The 23,773-nt window shown below is 37.1% G+C and overlaps 3 protein-coding genes across 3 annotated transcripts; 1 reads left to right on the forward strand and 2 right to left on the reverse strand.

Moving 5' to 3' along the window:
- Positions 1–1,575: 1,575 nt before the first annotated feature.
- Positions 1,576–11,191, reverse strand: MONOS_3242 (uncharacterized protein; the record flags this gene model as incomplete). The annotated part of the gene is made up of 3 exons (XM_067873229.1): positions 1,576–9,499; positions 9,881–10,091; positions 10,163–11,191. 3 exons carry the CDS (start codon positions 11,189–11,191, stop codon positions 1,869–1,871), a joined length of 8,871 nt encoding a protein of 2,956 aa, XP_067733313.1. The 3' UTR covers positions 1,576–1,868.
- Positions 11,192–19,152: 7,961 nt separating this feature from the next.
- Positions 19,153–19,942, forward strand: MONOS_3244 (putative Uncharacterized transposase-like protein; the record flags this gene model as incomplete). The annotated part of the gene is made up of 3 exons (XM_067873231.1): positions 19,153–19,243; positions 19,299–19,520; positions 19,581–19,942. 3 exons carry the CDS (start codon positions 19,153–19,155, stop codon positions 19,940–19,942), a joined length of 675 nt encoding a protein of 224 aa, XP_067733314.1.
- A 1,881-nt stretch (positions 19,943–21,823) lies between these two features.
- Positions 21,824–23,302, reverse strand: MONOS_3245 (putative calcineurin B). The gene is made up of 6 exons (XM_067873232.1): positions 23,202–23,302; positions 23,047–23,150; positions 22,866–22,995; positions 22,716–22,816; positions 22,359–22,652; positions 21,824–22,315 (listed from the first exon to the last, which is right to left on the reverse strand). The coding sequence occupies exons 1-5, from the start codon at positions 23,272–23,274 to the stop codon at positions 22,383–22,385; spliced, it is 678 nt and encodes a 225-aa protein (XP_067733315.1). The 5' UTR covers positions 23,275–23,302; the 3' UTR covers positions 21,824–22,315; positions 22,359–22,382.
- Positions 23,303–23,773: the final 471 nt, after the last annotated feature.

A 23,773-nucleotide genomic window follows, 5' to 3' on the forward strand; every position in this document is an offset into this window, starting at 1 on the left:
AATTCAAAAAATCATAAGTTTTCTTTTGTGTGAACAGTCTTCGAACATAGTCACAATCGGATATAGTCACAAAAAGGGTAATTGCACAATATACGACCGTTTATAAAAATCTGTGTGGATGATTATAACATTGTTGTTAACTGTTTCATAAAGTGATTATGTCTTTCTTTTGTGCGGAAACTTTTATTTTCAAATGAATCAAATTGTTATTTCCCTGTAAATTAGTATTGATCAAATATTTTTTACATCGATTATATTCAACGACAATCAAAATAAACAGATTATTAATTTAAATTCTACTAGAATGCACTCAAATATGCTATGAACATATTCAATTTAATTTGTCCCCAATTTGAATAGAGCATTTTTTGATCAATGATAAATAATTTTTATATTTAATAAAATTGAGCAATTTATGCAACAGAATTAAATCCTAACAAGTTGTTTTGGATAAAACCCTAACAATATAATAGCGATAAAAAAAAAGCTAACAAATAAATACCCGAAAAAAATCATTGGTTTCAATCAAAATTGAAAAAGATTTTTGAATTTCACGAAGATTGAAAATAACATATTTTACAGTTTCCGCACACAATAGGCAGAAAAAAACTTATGTGCACAATGTGGTATCATGATAGACGTGACATATGACTATTTTGTGACCGGTCGTATCTTGTGCATTAACCACAAAAAGTTGTGCAAAATCAAATATCATTAATAAGCATCTGCTTCACTCACGTTCTGAAATGATAATTTTTGAAGTGACGTGACATGACAGAAAAAAATTTCATTCACTCATATTACAAATATATTAAAAAAAAAGAAGAAACGCAAAGAAAAATCAAAAAATTTTCGTAACTCATCTTTCATTATTAAGAGGGTTTTTATAATTTTTTTAATTTTAAAATGCTCATTTTTTATTCTGAAATGAACAATTAGTTGTGTCGTGATCATTTTTTTAATGGCATGCAACCACAGCACTCACATCACTTCCGGGCACTGACTGACGCGAGCTAACTTTTTTCAAGTTATGCAGATGTTATGTCATTATATCCTTTCAGACTATGTCTGTGGAATTTCAAGATGCTGAAAACAATAATATTTTTCTTATGAACAAATCTTTAAATGCTCATTCATTTAACTTTATTAAATATACCATTTATTACCTTTATTAATTTTAATGATGACAATATTTATTATAATTATTATTATTCTGTTATGTTTCTGCAATCATGCCATGAACATAAATGAACAGTGACATATATCAATTATTAACTATTTATCAGAACTATTTATCAGATTCTTAAAAAAATGTGCTTTTCTAGACTGCAAAACTTTGTGTGAAACAAATTCTCTGAGAAAAACTTCATCTCCTTGATTTCGTCATGTTCTTTATTCGAATTTGTTTGCTTCATTTCCAATTTAATTCTATCTGATTTTTTTTTGAATGTCTACAAATCAACTCATTTAAACACACAATTTTCAACAGAACATATTTATTCTTGCTTCAACTCCAAAGACACTTTTCACTTTTCACATAGGATTGTTTTTTTCTTTTATCAACAAAGAAAATCATTTCGAACTCCATATTTTTTTGTTTTCAATCTCATTGAAACGCATTCAAAACGAAAAACACAACATGAGTAATAATTTAATAGAAATCGAAGAGTTCGCGTTCACATCCTCAAAAAAACAATTCAATAAGCAAGAAATTGCATCAAAAAGCCAAACAAAATCGTAGCAAGCACGCCACAAACAGAAAACAACAAATGATGCACTTTTGAAAAAAAAAACACTCATTTCATTTGCTGATAAAACACAAAACTTTTCACACAACATTAATTCCAAACTCAACCTTCTCTTCTTCTTCATTTGTTCATGCTTTCAATCAGCTTTCTCGCCTCTGCTGACACGCTCAGCTCCTCATCCTCTGACAACTCGTTGTATCCAATCGCATCGGACATCGTCACCATCACTGTGCCTGCAGGAAAGTGCTGGATAAACTCTCTCTTCAGCACATTCAGCTCCACACGCTCGCACCCTCTCTCCGATACGCAGCTCTTCACAACTGCCTCAAATGTGTTCCCTGAAACCCCCTTCATGTCTGGCCTCTCCCCATTCACAATCTTCTGCCCAGCCACCACTGCCTCATATTCTCCAAATGGGATCTGGAGTGTCAGGCACTCCCACAGCATCATCCCAATCGAGAATGAAACTGACTCCTTTGTTGCTCCTATCTTCTTATTCATCTGCAGCTCTGGTGCCTTCCACCTCAAGCACTCCTTCCTGTTGTCATCCTCATCCTCAAAAGCTGATGAAGGTGGTGGTGAACCTCGACCATTCCTGTTGGCAGATGAGAAATCAGAGGAAGATGTGATGATGGTGGAGGCGGAGGAGATGGATGAGGAATCTGAATCATCATCTGAAGAGAAGTCGGAATGCTTGGGAATGCAGATGATCATGTGCTCTGAGAACAACACAATGTGAGGACTCAGATTGGCAAGGGAGGTCAGCTCGTCTTCTTCATTCTCAAATGAGTGGAGTGCCCCATTCGCCACCCAGAACAACACCTGCGCAGCTGTGTGTTCTCTCTCCTTCAGAGTTCCAATTGCCATCTCCTTCTTCTCGTTCCTCCCATGAAGCAGCATGAACAGCGAATCTCTCAAATCCACAATCAGCTTTTCAAACACTGACGAACAGGCAATTGCATCCACCAGATTCGACATGGATGAAGTGGTTGGACACAGACTCTCCGATCGAACAAATGTTGAATCTGAATCATTGGTTGAAGTGGATGAAATGGAAGGTGATGGTGATCTCTTTCTTGTTTCTTCCTCAACTTCTTTTTCATCCACTTTTTCCAATGCCCAATCAGGAATCTTGTCTGAATCCCTTCCCAAGATGTATTCAGTGGAGCCACTCTCAGACAGAAGATGCTCCGATGACTCAGAATGTCCCAAGCTTTTCTCATACGCCCTCTTCTTTATCCTTTCTTCATTCTTCTTCTCTGCCTCTCTCTCGGCTCTCCTCCATTGCTCCTCTGATGACATCTCCATCGTCACCATTTCAAATGCCTTTGGATCCTTTTTGATGTTGTCATTCACAATCTCTCTCAAATTTCTGTTTTCATTCTTTGCCTTTCTCCATCGAACTGTCACAATTATGGACACAATTAACAATACAACAACAATTGCCACACAAACAATCAATATCCATGACAACTTTCCATCTTTTCCTCCTTCAACAATTCTTTCATCTCCTTTTGATTCTGAGACACTCTTGTTTTTCAGAATGAATGACTCAGTTGCGGATGGCGAATCAGCTTTTCCAAACAGAATGCACACTCTCACTTCCACAGCATTTGCCACCCCTTCAATTGTTTCCACAGGAACAGACCCATGAACCTCTTCTTCTGATATGAAACCTCTTTCATCAAACAAATGCTTCTCAACCACCTCTTCATCTCCTTCTGCTGCAACTGTTTCGAATGAGAGATTGCAAGGGAGGAGCAGTGATCCTCTGAACACAAGATTCACCTTCTCCCCTGACTTTTCAGCTGACACACTCTCCACCCTCGGAATGAAAAAGGGAGATGCCCTTTCTCCTGCAATCCCTTCCAGTGTGCATCCTTCGTCCAATATCCACAACGAGGAATTATCTTTCACTCCATCACCCCCCTTCAAACTCACAACACTCAATTCTGAAGAGCCTTCACACAATATATTCCTTCTTGCTGATGGATAATTCTGAATCGATGGACTATTTCCCTCAAATTTTCCTTCAGATATCTCAATACATCCACCAAACAATGAAAGCCCCCCTTTCTTCGAGTTGCTGATTGTGGTGTCTTTCATTGTCACATTGCTTGACTTCACATCCACAACCGATCCATTCCAACCACATAATGGATTAAATTCTTTGCCATCTTCTTCATCTTCTCCCAGATTATTACACTTCTGATGGCTGACTGGCTCATCCATTGCTTTGCCATCAAACAAACACGAAACAACAGACACATCTGAACTGTTTGAAACCGACAACTGGCTTCCTTTCTCAGCTGAAAGCAGACAATAAGAAAACGAACAATTTATCAGATTCACACTTGTCTTGCTCCTCTCAATCCTCACAACACTTTTGTTGTTATTGTTGTTCTCATTTGATGAAATATTCTCAAACGATGAAATAGAGATTCTGAGACTTCCCTTTTCTTTATCATTATTTCTTCCATTTCCATTCATGTTCAGCTCTTCTTTGCTCATTGAGATCAGACAGCCATTGTTCAATGAGATGTTGGAACAGTTCATTTTTTCAATCGAGACAGTTGCACTCTGTCCAATTGCAACAACATCAGCTGTCGATGCGAGAGACTCCAGAGTCATTTGGGAAAGCACAATTTCTGATTCATCTGAAAACAAAAGCAAGGGTTTTGCAAAAGACAGCCAGCTGAATGATGTCTCGCTCATTTTCAGAACTCCTCCCCAAACAGCCATCACATGTGAATCCAGCTCCAACGAAGCATCGGCTGCTGTGAATGTGCACTGGGACACTTCCAATGATCCATATGATTCGGCGAATACTGCTGAGTGGGTTGCCTCAAACGAAGAGGCAAATGATATCAGGCAGTTGCGAACTGTGCAACCCTCCTCAAACAGAACCACACTCTGGGCATCTCCAGTGTGGGGAATGGCTGTGCTCAGCTGGATTGTTGCCTGCTGCTTTGTTGAAGGCAGGATGGACAACCCATGCACAGTTGTCTCTGAGAGGAAGGTGGATGAGGTGTTGATGAAAATGATGTTAACAAGTCCTGGCTGGATGTGGTGAACAGCAGATGAGATGCTCTGGCAGGGGTTTGTTGGCAACCCACACTGGCGAGTGTCTGCCGAATCGAGACACACAAAGATCTGGGGTGCATACAAGAAGGTGATCAAGGGGATCAAGTCCACATCCTGCTCATCGGCATCACTCGCACAGATGGACTTGTTCGATTGGAGCGACTCCTGGGAGAAGTCGAGGGCAAAGAGTGTTTCGTTGATCTGCTGCTCGATCGACTGGCAGCTGATGAATATGTCCTTCCCCACCAATGCATCATTCATTGTGAATCGGATCTCTGAAATCTTCAGCGGGAGAAACAACGAGCCATCTTGTGCTGGTGCTGGTGATGAGGGATCCACACAATCAAACATCATTCCTCCTCCTCTCCCCTCCACTGTCGAGCACCTGCAGAGTGTGAATGAGCATTGTCTCACCTCCACCGATGACTCCTCGCTCTTCACACACATCATCAGTGCCCCTCCCCTTTCACTCGTCTCACTCACACACCGGCTGAATGTGCACTTCTCAACAACACTCTCCACAGCATCGAACACTCCGAGACAAAGAATGGTAGCACTGTCTCCGGAGCATGTGTTGTTGGCAAATGATGATGAGTGGATTTGGAGAGAGCAACAAGACTTGTCTGACGCTTCATTGTGAGCAGATGAATTCACAGGCAGATGAGACGGTGTTCTTTCGAATGAAACAAGAGAGCAAGAAGATATCGAGACATTCGAGACTGTCATGTTGGAAAGGGTGATTGACTGAGAAGGAAGTGAAACAAGGAGAAATGGGTGAGTGGATGAGAACGAGGACAAGGTGCAATTGTCAATCAACAGGCTTCCCTCTGAAACACTCAACAAAGTGAATGAGACAGATTCACCTGAACTTTGAGGTGTGAAAGAGCAGTGCTTCATTTGGAGAAGCGATGAGGAAGTTGAGGATCTGATGAATGTTCTGTGGTGGGCAAATGCTGTTGGGATGTGGAAGGAGAGAACCTCAAATGAAAGATGGGTGGTCGAATGGATCATCCATTCTTCATTTCCAACAGGATCAACGCCCACACCAATCCCTGACTCATTGTCTTTCCCAGTGAATTTCATTGAGATTTGTTTTGATTCAACAGAAGATGAAAGGGAAAGGGATGAGGTGAGTGAGGAAATGTGAGACACTGAGATGGACAATCCATCTTCATCATCATCATCAGAAGCACTTCCAGGGAGTGGGGTGAATTTGAGGGAGATGAGATGGGAGATCGATCTGCATGGAGCAACAGCATATCCACATCCACTGAAGTCTCCTCCTTCCTCCCCATCAACAAACCCACTCACGCTGAAGTTGCTCCACAGATACACCACAAGCGGAATCACAAACCCAACTCCTGTGCTGTCTCTCTCCCACCCACACAGCTCATCCATCGATGACTTCTCCTTCTCACTCATCTCCCAGCAGAAATGCACGGAATCCACAACCTCATCCAGAGAACTCCCATTCACAAACACATTCTTCCCTTTCCAGGCACAGCACCCCTCAAACTTCATATCCAGGAAAACAAACTGAGTTGCTTCATCCTCCAATGATAGAAATATACCCCCACCAAGTCCTCTCCCACCTGCCTCTCTATCTATTTCTGTTTCTGTTTCTGTTTCTATGTCTTCTTCAGGAACTCCACAACCAGTCATTTGTGTGTTGTTGCACTTCAACTCACATTCCTTTGCCAGTTCAATCAGCATTCCTCCTCCCTTGAGGTTGTTTCCCTGGACACACGATGAATTCACTGTGCAATTATCAACTGTTATCCACCTGGCTCCTTCATCCATCCCAGTCACACTCAGCCATCCTCCATCACCTCCTGAGTGCTTGATCCCAAGGATCTCAGATTTCTTGATTGTGATGTTTTCTCCATTGGTAATTGAGATTGGAGAAGAAACTGAAAACTCAACTTCTGAACGCATTGAGAATTCATTAAGTGTCAGATCCCCCCTTTCCACCAATATTACAGAAATGGCAATACTATATGTCTCTGACTCTTCAACAAAGGAGATGGAACAGGTTGAAAGGCTGAGTGCAGATGAAGACTGAAGAAACGCCTTTCTGCTCTGCTGGAATGCTCTTGGAAGAACAAAGCTGAGTCCTGAAATGGACAGACTGTTGCTGCACTGAAACATTCCGTCTTGTGTTGCATCTCCATTGTCACTCACACTCACAGTTATTTCATTTTCATTTGATGAGGATGAAGATGATGAGAGAAGAAGAGGGAACAAAGCCACTGAGATTTGTGTGTTGATTGAGGAAGAAGAGGCAACTTTAATCTCATTGATTGCTTGTGAAACCCTCTTGTTGACGCAGAAATCAATCGATCTGCAACAGAACAAAGGATATCCACACTTCGTGTGATCCGCTCCTTCTGCCCCATCAACCATCACTGGATTTGGCAAAGAGCACAAATACACATGCAAAGGAATGATGGGATCATCCTCTCCATTTTCACATCCACTCAACTTTGTTCCATCTGAAGGGAGAGTTGAATGACCAAAGAAACCGAATGAAAATGTGTTGATCAACAATTCCAACTGGACTCCATCCTCACACCAGACAAACACATCTTTCCCATCTCTCGCAATGTTCGCCTTCTCACTCGAAAACTGCACTCCTTGTTCAATCCTCAACAAACACTCTGCATCTCCCACTTGAACAAACACTCCTCCTCCACATCCATCTTTTTCTCCTTCTTCCCTCTTTCCTGCACAGCACCCATCAAACTTCGATGATCCATTCACAACCATTTCATCATTGCCTCTCAGACACACATGCAACCCTCCCCCTTTTGCTTTGTTCCCTTTTGCCCAACATCCATTCAATGTGCAGTTGTCAATTATCAGTTGATTCTTTTCTGATTCATGGGCATTTGTCTCATCCTCAACACAAACACAAACACAGGCTCCATCCCCATTCTCTTTTGTGATTCCCTCAAAAGCGCACTCAACACAATTCACAACAAAACTGCTCCCCTTCCCTTCAATCAACGAATGCGATGAAAACACCATTGCTCCTTTTGTCTCAAACATTTCCATCTTCAACTCCCCTCCAACCACACTCACAAAGCAGAATCCAATCTCATTCACAATCTCAGATAATGAATTCATTGATGAGCAATTCGAAAGAGTGAGAGAGGAAGTGGAAGTGGGGAGTGTGATGAAAGAGTGGGCATCAGAGAGAGAGGATGGAAGGGAGAAACAGATGTTGTATATTGAACATTCTGTGGAAACACTCACCAGCCATTGATTGGAGAGCTCTGCTTGTGGTTCATGCACACCAACAACCATTCCCCTTTCCTCACACGAGATGTTCCAAACTGGTCCGTCCATCACCATCTCCTCATCCAGCTCATATCCCTCTCCAACAACAATCTGCCTTTGTGATGAACCAAATCTGAGCTGAGCTGCATGCATTATCGTCTGACATGGGAAGAAGCTGAATCCACAAAAGTTCGAATCAAAAACCCAGTTTCCTTCAGTTCCTCCAACATGTGCTGGTGGTTGGAATGACTCCAAAAATACATTCAATGGAAACATTCCCATCTCATTCAGACTTCTATCAAATCCCATCAACTCTTCATATCCCAGCCCATTCAGTGAAACACAAATCTTCTCCAAATTGATTGTCTCGCCATTCATGTTGCTCCCATTTACAAAGAGATTTTCCCCTCCCTCTCTTGCCTCACAATCCACAAAACTCACTGATGAAATCACAAAGTCTGCTGCCCCATCCCCCAGCCAAAGAAACAATCCTCCTCCACACTTGCTGCATGAACACGAGTCGAGTGTGGTTGGAAATGAGAAGGATCCCATTCTGAAGGTGCTGGTGGATGATGCCATGTCAATCCTGATCCCTCCTCCATTCCCACTCCTGCACTTGCAATTCTCGATTGTTGTGTTCCACAGACAAAATGACTCTTCCTCACTGATTGTCTTTGAAATCACTGCTCCATCTCCTTCTGTTTTTGTCACATGTGAAAAGTTGGAGTTGGCAACAAAACACTCATCACTGTTTGGAAGAGGAGAAGATGAAGACAGCAACAACAATGAAGCAGAAGAGGTTTCTTGAAAGAGACTGGCCTTGGACAAGATGTTCTTGACAATGCAATCAGTCATTCGAAAGTTGGCAAAATTCACCTCAAACAAACTGTTTAAGTATTCTTTTGAGGGATGGCCTTCCTGATTCAATGGGGTGCTGATGACAAGCTCTTGGAGAAACAATTGAGAATTCGAGGAGCTTAATCTGAACAATCTTGAACTTTCATGTGAGTCAAACACAATGCTCAAAGATGACAATTTGCATATCCCATCATCAACACTCAGAAACACTTGATCTGCTCCAACCTGGACTGGATTCAGTTGAGTCAGATCCTTTCCTCTTCCCTGAATAGAAATTCTCTTCCCAAACACAACATATCCATTTGGTTCAGCAGTCTCATAAGTTCCCTCGATCAGCATGATTCTGCATCTGCTCTTTGTTAATGTGTCTTCCAATGTGAATTTCAATGAGCTGCAGCCATCCTCAACAGTCAACCCACAGAGCGCATTACTGTTTCCTCCATCTGGAATGACATATCTCACAAGAAATCCATTTGGAAGCCACTCATTCTTTGGACCTAATGAGGAGCTCGCACATCTGCTCTCTCCATCTGTCAATGAATAACATTCAACAAAAGGATTTTCTATGATTATTTGTGATGTGTCATTCAGATAAACATCTGATGCCTGTGAGGCAGAATTATTGAAGAAGAAGCAATAGAAGCAAAACTTAGAATTCATTTCAAGAGTTATAACATTAATCCATATTCCTCCTCCATTTGAAGTATTCGCAGAACAATTCTGAAAAATGCATTCGCTCATAATGAAAAAGTTTGGAGCATTCTTCCCAATATAAAATCCTCCTCCATGAGAACTGTCTGAAGTTTCATTTGCAAAAGTGACATTTAATAAAAGGATTGGTGATCCATTTTCCAAAGAATTCAAATTGCATTCAGTTGATGTGGAAGTGCTCCCAAAATTCAAGAAAATACCACCTCCAAATGCGTTTGTGTATCCGTTTTTCACAATTGTGTTACAAATATCATAACACTGTGTCACACTTACAAAGATTGCCCCTCCATGAGAACCTGCATCACTGTTGTTTCTTTTTCCAATACAATAATCAAATGTGCAGTTCCCTATTCTTGTGCTTATAGAATCAAAAACGCAAATTCCTCCTCCCCATCTGCTGCAGGAACAGTTCTTTATTCAAAAAAAAAAGAGAGAGAGAAAGTTTCCAATAATTAAAACAAAAAATCAAAAATGACTCAAACCATGAATATACAGCTCTCCACACTTAGTGTTGATGAAGGACCATTGAAAAGGATGCCTCCTCCACAAGTGTGAAATCCAATGTCTGTTGCCGAATAATCAGTGACATGCTGATTGACAAATTCGGTGTATTCAAAGCTCCAATCCTCTTTGAGCTCCACTCTTGAACTTGAATTCATGGTTCTGGCGCAACGCATCACACTTGTGTTGAAAACATGCAATTCATGATTTCTGTCTCCTATTCCTCCATAAAACACATTTTCAATTCCACACAACTCACATCCAGAAATGATGAATGCTCCATTTCCATTCTGAAGCTCCGATGTCTCTGAACAAAATTGATCCTTCTTTTGTATGGTTGAAATGTTTGAGAAGGCACATTTGGCAATGGACAAAGATGACGAATGCGAAGAGTCAATAATCGGAGCCTTTTCAAATACAAGATCATTAAATGTCGAAGATGACAATATGATTGCTTCAAAATCATTCCCAATCCATCTCTTTTTCGCTGAATACTCAGAAACCAATAATTGTGGAATTTGATTACTTTGGTGCTTTGTGTTCGTTGATATGTTGTTGAAGAGTGCCCCTCCATGAGCTATTTTGAAGAATCCATTTGTTTTCTCATCGTTGCACAATATCAAACACCCGAGAACTTCAACATTGGATAAAGTTCCATCAACAATATTTGTTCCTCCTCTTGTTTGCAGCATTTGCTTCGAGAACGTTATGGAAGTGTTCATCAACGAAAATGAAGTTTTCAAACATGAAAACTCCAATATCCCATCTTCTCGAAAATGAGTGAATCGATCTTCGCTGTTGTTGCTTTGTGAATAATTCGATTTTGGATTGGATAATGAATATTCATCATTTTTTGATAATCTGAAATTGGAGCATTCACCATTTGTATTTCTCAAAGAATTGTCTTCAATAGCATTGACATTCAAGTGAAAACTCAGAATTGCAACGAGATGAATGACTGACAGCATGCAGGAATGAATTTTGATTTTTCCTGCACTTTTGTTTTTCATAAATATGGGTGTCTTGATCATAAGGAAGATGAAAATGGTTTGTTCAATGATTGACAATTGATGTTTGCTTCACACTTTCAACTGAAAATAAAAACAAATAGTTGACTTTGAAATATTAATTCGAAAATTGTTTCGATTTAATAACAAACAAATTTCAAAAGTCTTATTTGATTGTTTTTTCTGTTGCAATTATTTCAAGCATGAATCAAAATGTCTGTTCTCAAGTGTTTATTAACTCGCTTCATTTCAATGATGTTCGAATCTCTTTGTCTTTGTTGAGTCATTCATTTTCCCAAAAAGCAACTTATTGAATATTAATATAGCTCTAACAGAATTTTTTTTTTGAAGATAATGATCCCATTCGGATTCCTTAATAAAATGATGAACTTCTCATATTCTTGTCATTAAATCGACAAAGCTGAGTCAATGAATGAAATCTTTTCAAGAATTGAAAATAAAAAACGAAAATGATATCTGCAGAGTCGATGAAATTATTATTATTGCTATGCAACAGGGTTATATCTTGCAATATTTTCAATTATTTGTTTATCATCTTCTTTTTCATTTTATTATAATACATAGAAAATTGTCTTGATTGCCAGAGAAAGAAGAGAACTTTCGAAAAAAAAAAAGAATTTGATTCCATAAGGAACATATAGAGTTTCTGCAATTGAAGTGATGAAAGTTGAAAAAGGCCAAATGATGAGAAATTATTTTATGCTTGTTCACCAAATTTTGATTTTTTGAAAGTTGACTATTTTCAAACATTCAAACAGACTCAAGATGAATATTGATAAATGCGATTAAATCCTTTGGATTTTGCAATGCAGTGAAATAGCTTGGAAAACTGATGAAAAGAAGGTGTGACAAAGATTCAATGTATTAAGCTCTTATAAAAAGAGTTATTGATAATGAATAATGAGTCCAAGAAAAATCATCAAAAACGAAACTCTATGTTGCTTGCCAGATTTCTTTTCGCAATTCTCGATCTTAAATCATTTCCTTCAATTCGCCAAGCATCATCATCTTCAAATTTTAGTGCATTGATGTCATTTTGACAACTTCCACATCACCGTAATCATCCTTTTGATTATTTTTCATTTCTTCAAATTCTGCACTGGATCAGAGATAACAAAAGAAATTATCAAGAAAGATTTTTTTTGAAGAAATGAAGCTTTCAGAAAATGAGAGATGAATTGAAGAATAAAAAGGTGAAAACTGATTGAAAAAGAAAATAAATGAAAGATGTTGCTGGTTTTTGGATAAACGTTGAATAAACATAGGATTGAAATGATTATGGAGATTTGTTGATACAATGGGAAAAACATGCGAATGAAGCGAAGAAATAATTCAAAGAAGAGTTGGTCAAATTAAAATGGAATTTCTCTTGAGAATAAACAAAAAATATAAAGATCACAAGCTATTGAACTTGATATTATCTTTTGCATTGTTGTTTCACACTCTTTTTGGTGGAGTTCTTGATCCACGCTGATTGAACTGAGATTAAATGATGCTGTCTCCGCTGAAAAAAAATCGTTTTATCATCCACTTGTTACTGTGTTTCCATCAAAGAAGCAGAATGTGATGAATTTAACATTATTCGTATATGAATATGGTGGAAGGAAATGCATTGCTGTTCCTCCATTAGATTTTGAAGCAGTCAATTTGTTATTAACAAACTGGCAATCACTGACTAAAAATAGATTCGGTTTATTTTGTGGAGGCCAATGAAATGTTGAAGAACCGGCTGAATCACCACCAGTATTTGCGATACACTTGCATTTGGTGAACAGGAATTTTGCATCTGATGGCATGTTGTCCAGCAAGAAATATCAACTAGTTCTAACAGTACCATTTATTTTTCAACGTTCAATTCTGTTATCTGAGAATGAATAAACAGAAGATGATTTTTGACCATCGATACAAATTGCTCCTCCGCGAGTTGCAGAACAGTTTGTGAAATTGGACTAAACGATGTTCACATATGACAAATATATGCTGTATAATGCTCCACCAGCATAATCGCCTGTGATCGAACAATTGTTGAATGAACACGAAGTGATTGTGAGGTTGGCATTTGTACAGTTGACTTTTAGAGCACCTCCATAATCATTTTGTCCATTTGAGTTATTCCATTCACACCATTCAAAGAGATAACTGTTCAAAGAAGTGAAGGACAATCTGCTTTGTACCTTTTTTTGAGTTTCGGATCCGTTATATTTCACAGGATCATTTTATGAAGAGCATGTTTGATGAAGGAAAGAGGTGTTGAAGGCAGAGAGAGAAGTGGATGGACTGTTGAGGTTGAGGTTGTTGGGATTAATGGATTGAGTGAATGTGAATAACGGGATGGAAGAGAAAAACGAGACGAGAAAGAAATGGAAGAATGAATTAGATGCTTTGTATATGCTCACTTTTGTTGAAAGTTCGCAATAGAGCGAATCTATGAACGCAAGGAGCAGGTTTGCTCCTCAATAATGAGCATTGATCACGATTTATGGGCGGTTTCAGATCAAACTTCGCCAACAATTTTATTTCTATTACATACCATTGTCCGCAGTGTAGATGACACAAGATACTGTTATTATAAAACACAGAGACGGAGATGGAAAAGAATTAGATCTATTTTTGAAACTGAAAAGAGTGAAAATTATTATCGAAGAATTTCCAGGATCTGAACATGTTAGACATCATTCGGAATAGAAGATAGTGCACAGCCGAAAGAATTGAACAGAGAGCCGCGCATTTTGAAGAGATAATATCAATAACAGAAGCTGCAAAACATAGTGAGATAATTATTTAAATTAGTAAAGCGTTGTGCCACATGACAATTTCAGAAACTGAAATCACGAGAAATCGTGAGATATTTAAACAAAATGAAGATATGATATTTTATAGACTTTAAAAAAGAAAAAAACTACATAATATTTTGTTTATTTGAAAGGAATAAGAACAGCATATTGAAGCGAGATATAGTTAAATTAAGGAATCACTTGAAACATCAAGAATCAAAAAAGATAGATCCATTAATTGCAAAGAGATTATTTTTAAGAAAGAACTAGTTTTCAATTGAAAGATAATTTATTGAAGTGAAGCTGTGCATTCTCAGAAGATTATTCCAAAGAATAAAAATACAAAATAGAGAAAATATTAATGAAGACAAAATGGGAAAAAGAGCCGCGCTTTGCCGCGAGATATAGATAAATGGAGAATCTACAAAATATCGAAGAAATTTATGAGGGAAAAAGAGCCGCGCTTTGCCGCGAGATCATGATTTGATTAGAAGAATGAAGACCCGCGTATTGAAGCGAGATAGGGATAAGAAGAGTATCAACGAAAAACTGAATGAAGATTAGGGAAAAGAGATGCGCAGTACTGCGAGAAATAGATTAATACAGTAACAAGATATACATTTACATATATATATAACAATTATTTATGCGAAAATCGATACACACGTTGCAGCGAGATATTAATAGAGGGATAATTTTATTACAAAAAATATATATATAATTGAAATGAAGCTGCGCATATTCAAGAGATTGTAACAAAGAACAAAGCAACGTTAAGTTTTGTGATCATGAGAATGGAGATAGAAAATAGAGCCGCGCTCTGCCACCAGACCAAGAGATGAAAGAGAGAAACCGCGTTTTATCGCGAGATCATGTGAGGAGATAGAGCAGAGAACCGCGCTTCGCAGCGAGATGATAATAGAGATAGAAAGCGCAGTAAATCGATAGGCTTTGCAAAGGAGATATTGACAAGCTGTATTACGAAACAATATCAAAACAAAAGAAGTGAAATATCATTAATTTATAATAAGAAATGAAACGATTCATTATTAAAGAAATTTTCACATAAGTGAAACCGCGAAATATAACGGGACTGAGAGATATAAGAGAGCCGTGTATTGTCGCGAGATTATTATTGAGTGACAAATTGCTTTTGATCGAAAGGGTTTGAGGGAAGAGAAAGCTGAGTTTGCTGTGAAAAAAGGTTAGAGAAAGAAATTGAGAGAAATTACGAATCGATAATAGGATAAGAAACAGTGCAGTTTCGAAAGATAGGTGCAGATACAGTACCCGCGAAACTTTTCGAAAAATTGAAGAGGTGTAATCCGCGAAGAATCGCGAGGAGAATATAGAGCATGAGACCGCGGAAGACCGCGAGAGGCGGATACAGAAAGAAGCCGCATAGTGCGGCGGAAATCTATCAAAGAAGACTCCGCATATCTCAGCTTAAATGCTGATAGACGCACTCAGCCGGACTTAGAAGAAGCGGGACTATGCACTGAGAGTGTAAAAAGTCGCAGAGATATTTCAAACAATCGCACCGAGAAGACTTGATACAATTTCAGAACCGATTGCTCCGGTGCACTGCGGATGTACTTGGAGACTATCCTCTCTGAAAAGGAAGAGAAAGAAAGAATTGTTTAAAAACGAGATTGTGCTGGTCCGTTATTGAGAAACATCGGATTGATCTCTAAAGAGGTGAGAAATGATGACTTGAAGTTACCCCCATGAGATGTCATTAGTGTTAGACTGGAGAGGAGAATGTCGAAGAAGGGACCTTTTTCAAACATGGGGAGAAGACGTTGGAGTGAAGGATATATCAGCAGCAATATTGACTAATCAAAAGAACGAAACGGATACGTGGAGATCGCTGAGAAAATTTAAACAATTTTTGGATAGAAAAAGAATAGATGAAACAGACCCCTCATAGAGAAAGATGCCAAGTGAATTATAGCAAGATTTATTGAGAACCTATCGAATGCTAATCTTTCAAGTGGAGCGATTCGTCTGACGATTGATGTGAAAGATACAGATATATTTTTAAAAACTTATGTGAGAGAGAAGCCGAGTTAGGGCAAATGATGAAAACCAATGTGGGATTTTGCAATTATAACAAAATGGGAAGAAGCCACAAAGAATTATATAGACCCACAAATACTCCAGAGGAGAGCCCTCATCCTTTTAATGATTTTTGGAGCATTTAGACCAGCGGAGCTGGAGAGAATGTGGATGGAATGTTCTACACTTTGAAATAATACAGAACTGACACAGGTTCAAACCAAGTCGTCAGGAGGGGAGACTATAAAATTCGTTATTAATAACTATTTTTGCCCACGTATCAATGTTGTTTGAGCACTCCAACGATGTATTAATTAGTCAAAAACGAATTTTAGAGATGAACTCGCGTTAGATGATGTAAGAGAGAAGCAATCTACAATTTTGCAAAGAATGGAAGAAGAGTTTGTGGCTATGATGAGAGAGAACGAATACCAGACATATCTTCTGCGTTCTCGATCAGATATGCAGTGATATCGCACTTAGCAAAACGAGAGAGAGTATATAAGAAAGCAATCAATGCGTGCGCGAGATGTGCTCCAGGTTCAAGATTTGCCCAGGAATGCTTTTCAGTTTTCCGGTTTAAAATACAAAATAAATCCTGGAGGCAACCGGCAGCCCAGGACCCCTTTGCGGAGAAGTGGAAAAGTCGGAGAAGGACAGAGAAAGGAAGGTAATGAAAACCGAGAAAGTAAAATTAGAGATGAAAGATTTCACCAAAAATACTTCGGAAGTTGGAGGAGATGAAGATTTGAGTAAAGGAAAGAAGTAAAAGAGACTCGACTTACCGAGTTGAGAAGAGAGAAAGTTAAGAGAAAGAACTCAATCACAACACAACTTATCCCGACCACCCTAGTGTCGGAGAACACCCCTCATAATTCCCAGCAGCGTTAGCGAGCTGACTGGAAGCAAACACACTGCCTCACAGAGAAAGAAGGGCACAGACCGGAGGAAGCGTGGTATGAGAAGAAAAGGACGGATGATAAAGAACTCAAAAGAATCGAATTCCCGGTCGAGAATGTTTCAGAAAGCACCCAAAAAAAAGATGGAGTAGAGACTGTGCCCGCACCTTCATCCGCAGGCTCTCTGAACATCTGCCGCACAATATCGTGATAGCCAAGAAGGTTTAAGATCACTATGGCAGAAATAGAGAGGGTTTTCAAGACTCATTATTAAGGAGCAAACCTGCACATTGCGTTCGTAGATTCGCTCTATTGCGAATTGATAGAACGCAGTGAGACAGGTTTGCTCCGAGATAATACGAATGCGGATGGAGAGACGATAGGCGGCTGGGTGCGAAAATGAGAAACATATTGGAAGGAAGATGACGAGAAAAAGGGCGAGATATCAGAGGAGAGACGAAAAGAGTAACAGCCCAGAAAGATTTAGCGCTCCTATAACCTGTATTGAGAAACATGGAATGAATAAAAAGTTTTAAGAATAATCCTATTCCTTTAATTGTTACCGAACAAGTTGCGAAGAGAAGAGTCAGACTAGCCCACACAGTGTGTGATGATTGGGGTTGCTCTGCTGATGCAGCAGAAGAGCGGGAGGCAGAGCGCATCACATGCAGTTTTCTTTTCCACGCCTCGCGAAAGCGAATGTGGTTTTTCTTTCTGCTCCGAACAGAACACTCGCCTCACCGGATCCCTGCACGGTCTGCAGGAGAGAGCTCCGAGGGGCGGTGTCCCCTGCCCTCTGGTCTTCGTGACCAAGGCAAAAAGGCGAAGTCGGCGGTGAAGTGAAGCGGACAATTCATAGTACACTTTTTATTATTTAACATGTTATTGTCTATATTTTCATCTCGCCCTTTTTTCCACGTCATATTTGGGAGGGCGAAGTTCTCACTTAAACCGCCCATAAATCGTGAACAATACTCATTTTCTCGGAGCAAACCTGTCTCACTGAGTTCTATCAAAATATCATTTTCAAATGCAATTTTTGCAACCAAGCGCTGTGTGCCTGTTGAAAGATAAAATGAATCTTTATCTTTTTTTGAGGAATAGCATTTGGTTTGTCCTTCATAAGAAGAGAAAAGCTGCATCTTTTTGGTACACCAAATTCATCAAGGATTGGCGCAATAAAGCTTTTTTTCCATGGTTTTGATGCCAATATGTCGTAAATTAGATTCGGTTAATCAAACGCTCTTTTTTTTTCCATTTTAATAATGCTCTCATTATCTTTTTCTGCTTCCTTTTCATTGAGTGAAGGAAAAAATTCCTTTTCTGGAAAAGAAGGAAAATGATTTGCGCAGCTGGAATTCATGCTCATTTTTGCAATTATTTTAAAAAATTGAGCTTTATCAGTATCACTTAATGATGTTGCGAACAATTCTAACTCATCGGACTGTGGAAAACCTTTCAAACAATTGGAAAATAATTCTTTGCACTTAGTCTTTAAAACTTCATCCAATTTAACAATCAACTTTTGTGAAATATCTGAAAATGTTTCGATTGAATCCATATTAAAAATTTTTACTCTTTAAAATTTGCGACTCTCCAATTCAAATAGGGCATATGGTACTTGTACGCCACCTTGCCAAATTAAAGATAAACTTTAGATCATATGTTTAAAGCACATTTGAAAAGATTATTCAATCGTTAATTAGTGGAAAAATCAGATTATACATAGAAAAAAATTTTGATCAACCCATAAAAAATTCAAAATATTTGTGCACAAAATTATCGGTTTATTTATTGATGAGTATATATATAATTCCAATACATTATCGAATGACAAATATTTAATCATTTGATGGAGGAAAAACATAATTTATTGAAGATTTTTAGCGATAATGGAGAAACCATGCAATGGCTTCACGACAATGTGATTAACACTGTCAGAAGATGCCCAATAGCAACATGTCGTTCATTAATGATTTTGATTAGAAGAAGCGAAGGAAAATGGTTCTTCAGATGCCGCAAATGCAGAAAAGAAGTCTCTTATAGAACAGGAACTTCGTTTTCAAAATCAAGGCTTTCAATTTCAAATCTTATACTGATCCTTTACTTCTTTTACCATCATCTCAATATAAAACAAACATCATCACTAACTTCATGCGAAAGACACAGTGTTTCTTATTATTATTGCATTTACCGGAGAACATGCGCTCGGATGATAGGAGGAACCCAAACTCCCATAGGAGGTCCTGTCTGCATTGTGGAAATTGACGAAGCTGTTTGGAGAAGGCGAAAATACAAGAGAGGTTTTAATTCTTTATCTTTTGAAACTCAATTATCAATTGAACTTTTTTTTATTAGGACGTGCTAAGAAGCAAATTTGGATTTTCGGTGCTCAGGAACGTGGAGGAAAAGCATTTGTTTACCCAGTGGCAAACAGATCTGCTTCAGAATTAATTCCGTTAATAAAAAAATATATTCGTCCCGGAACAGAAATTCACTCTGATCAATGGAAAGCATATTCTTCTTTGAGTGAGAATGGATTCACACACAAGACCGTCAATCATTCCGAGCATTTCGTAGGTTTTTATTTTCTCTTTTTATTGTCTTTTTTTCATGAAATGTTATTCCTCACTTATTCAGATCCAATTACCGGTGCTTGCACAAATCATATTGAAGCATTGTGGACTGCGCTTCGTAAGTTCATGCCTTCACATGGAGTGAGAATTAATAGAATGCAAGAATTTATCTATTCATTTTTGTTTTTCAGAAATCGATATGTAGATTTTTCCATTTTTGTGTTGAATGTGATGAAATACAGTAATGAAGAATACAAAGCTCTTGAGGATGAAGATTTTGGTCCAAAAGAAGAGGAAGAAGAGGCTGGAGCTGAAATGCTACACGAAGAAGAATCTTCAGAATCAGATAATGAACTTGAAACAGATACATCATCAGATGGGGCTGGGGATGGAGCTGATGCCTCTGAATGGGAGGCTGATAAATAAATACCGATTTTTCCACACATCATTCTTCTAAAAATAAAAAAACAACATGCTCTCTTTGATTATTTCTTTGTTTAATGAAGATTTGTGAGATGGCTTATAAGTACCATTTGCCTCAAATAGAATTGAAAATGTAATCACAATTATAAATTATATATTTTTTTTTTCTTGCAAAAAATAGCAGCCATTTTTGCATTCACATTGAAAGTTCACATGTTTGGACAGAAGAAATAGATGAAAAATAAAAACTCACAAAAAATGAAAGAAATATATATTCATTCAAGCCATTTTATCTTTCGATAACATCTACAATTGCTATTTCAGAGTTAAAGAACGCTTTGTTTTTTCTGTTTGCTGTTATGGATGTTTTGATCAATTAGGATATTTTGATTTAAAATATCAATTTGCAAGTTGAGAAATTTGCGAGAAAACATATTCTGAAGAACCGAAAATATTTTTTTCCTGTAGAGACAGCGGACAATGATGGAAATGCATCTATTTTGAAATCAAATCTGATTATTATGGAGATTGAATGACCAATGAAATACAACAATATTATTATTAACACAAAAGACATTGCGTTTGCAATTTATATTGTTCTATATGTTGTGAAGATATTTCCATCTGTAACCTTTCCAAAATCCAGGAATCTTTCTTGTTGTTTAAATGGCCAATCTCCTCTTTTCAGAGTCATACGATGAGAATGAAGCTGATGATTGTATAGCAATTGGGAAATAAAGGAATATATGAAAGTTTCGTGCTCATTTGTTTGATTTGGAACAAAAGGTGAAAACAAATTCAACTTATTTATATTATTTGATTAGATAAAAGAGGAAGGAGTTCAATGAAAAATAAAACCTGCACAAAATTATGAAGTATTTTAGTATGCAAGACAGTGGAGCTGTTTGAGAGGTTTTTAGGCAAAGAACGTGGTTGGCCATTCCAAGTGAAGGATATTAATCACATAATCCATCAAGAAAAGAATGGAAAATGAGTTCTTCGATATAACTGAGAAAATAATCAATAGAATTTGACGATTGGAGAAAGGACTAATGTTTTGTGGAATAATTGTTGAACAATCAAGGAGATAATCCATTTCTTTTTAGATCTGAATGTGAATAATACCAGTTCGTTCTTCCTCAATGAAGCATTTGATTAGATTCTCAAATAATTTACACATGATGTTAAATAATATTGTTTTCTTATTTCTTGGAGGGAGGGTGGAAGGTTGGTATGTTCAACACGGATGAGTTACAGCATCATCCTTTCATGTTCATATTTTAATCTTCATCGAGATTTATGGAACATAAATTACACACATCCTTGTTTTTCTTTTTCAAATAGTGAAACATTCAAATTGAGAATATTTCGATGATCAGCTAGACTTCTTATTCAGCTGCAAGCGCTTTGTGCTGTAGTCGTTGCTATTTGTTCTCTCCTTCGATTTCCTCTTAACAAGTGCAAAGTGAACAAGAGACTTATTCAAAAAGAAGCAATCAATATAAAATGCTTTAGGATGGAGCTGATGCATTATGAAGCAGATAATTTCTGATTTGAATTGACTGGTTGTTTCATTTCTGTTTCCCTGTTTTTATCGATGCAAATTCTTTGGTAGCCTTCTGAATGAGCACTTTTTCGCACTCATGCAACATTTTGATTATACTAAAACATGCGTCTCATTTGCATTTCTAATCGATGCCTTCAAATCAATCAACATGCTTTTCGCAGTTAACTCTTCAATTCTTTTTATCAGACAAAAGCACGGAAAGGAAAACATTGATTGACTTCTGGTTGAACTTTCATTTTTTTCTTTTTGAATCTTATATTTTGAATCATATCCTGGCTTTTTAATTGATAATTGCTGATTTCAAAAAGAGATGATCATTTGCCTTTTTTCCCCTGTTATTATAAACACTTATAACAAAAAATTATTATTAATGTGTTTTTTTGAAAAGAATAATAATTATTAAAAATAAATATATAAAATAAAATAAAAATGAAAGCCAATTTGTGTAATTAGAAATTGTGAACCACGTCATTTTTAATCAAAACAAGAAAGTAAGAGAATAACTTTCTTTGTATTAAAAGAGCTGGTAAAATAGAAAATTTCTTAAAAGTGCTAAAAACAATAAATAACTCAAACATAAACGAAAAGATAACAAAAAGTTAACAAAGTGAAATGAATAATGAAGTGAAAATAACATTTTGATAAAATTTCTAAAAGTTATCAAATGGTTGCAAAAATTTGCATGAAATTAATCAACAATACAGCTACTCTATCATTTAAGATATTGAGACTATCAGTAATTAGAATTTGTCAAGCAACAATCTTATTACGTTTAAGAAATTATTGTTAATTTATTCATAGAAAATTAACTTTAAGAAAGATCTAGAAAATTGAAGATTAATTTGAACAAACTTTATTTAAAAGAAACCACAGCTTTTATTGTCCCTCAACCATCATTTCCTGCATTGGAATAAGCTGCCCTGATTGCATTTGCTCAAGTTGCATCGCAATCTCTTCTTCATTATATCCAAGCTCTGCGTCCATCATTGCTTGCACCTCTTCCATCTGCTGATCTCTTTCTTTCATTTGTCTCAAGACACTTGGATGCTTTAACATTAAAGTGCGATATTCATCAAAATTAATTCTTCCATCGCAATTCTCATCAGCTTCACGAAACATTGCACCCACAGACTGCTTAACTTCTTCCTAAAATTATGATACAAAAATTTTGTTTTTTGAAGTCAAATCATTATCTTTAGTTATAAATACCTCACTCATATTCTCGTCAGCTAAAGATGCAATTAATATACGGCAAAGCTCATCCTCATCAATCGTTCCATCTCCATCAAAGTCATAGATTTTAAAAGAAACTACCAAACAAACACAACAATTGAATGAACAAAAAAATATTCCGCACACATCGAAGTTTCTCGTCAATTGTTCCTCTGTTTGAAAATGTACTCAATCCAAGAAGAAATTCACCAAAGTCCAAATATCCATCGCGATTTCGATCAAAAACCAGGAATATCCTATCTGCAAAAAGCCCAGGCTAATTTTGCGAAACATTATAAAATTATCAAATGAGATAAAAAAGACGCACTTGCAAGCTTAAAATCTGTTGGAAAATTTCTTTGGTAATTGTTCTCCCATCTGGAGATACTGTTAAAAACACTTCGTTTAAATGTTTCGCCTCGGCCTGAGAAACTTAATCATTTGGAAAAAGAATAAAGAAGAAAAGAAAGTTGCATATCGTACAATGTGTGTGCTTGATGTATTCTTTAAAGTTAGCGATATCTCCAGATGCCGTATCAGAAGGAGCTGGCCCCATCCAATAATCTTAACTCTTTGATCGTGATGAACCATTGTAAAAAAAATCAGAATTAACAATTTCAAAAACAATCAACCTTTAAAATTTAAAGATAAGTGTTTTATTGCACATAACATAAAAGTTGAAATGAATCAAAATAAGAGTTTTAGTGAAGGTTTTTACAGAAAATTATTGTTGATGAAATTTTCGATTCTTTTATTTTTTATTTGTTTTTTTTTTAAAAAAAAAATAGTTCTTTATTTTTGCAACAGAAAACTATTATTGATCTATCTTTTTTTTATTATTAAAGAATGAACTCATTGGTTTATTATTGATTTTCTTTGAAGTGTTTATGTTAGGATATTTTAAAAGTTTTCATTATAATTATTATTTATATATTTATTTATCAATTTATTTTCTAAATTCTTCAGTCCCATTGCGCAGTAGTCTATATTCTTCGTTTTCATTTGAATTCGAAAAAAAAATTATTCTGTTTAACTTTTTATTTTCATCATCCGAA

The sequence above is a fragment of the Monocercomonoides exilis genome, assembly GCF_001643675.1.
Source record: "Monocercomonoides exilis strain PA203 chromosome Unknown scaffold7-2047599, whole genome shotgun sequence".
Lineage (NCBI taxonomy): Eukaryota > Preaxostyla > Oxymonadida > Polymastigidae > Monocercomonoides > Monocercomonoides exilis.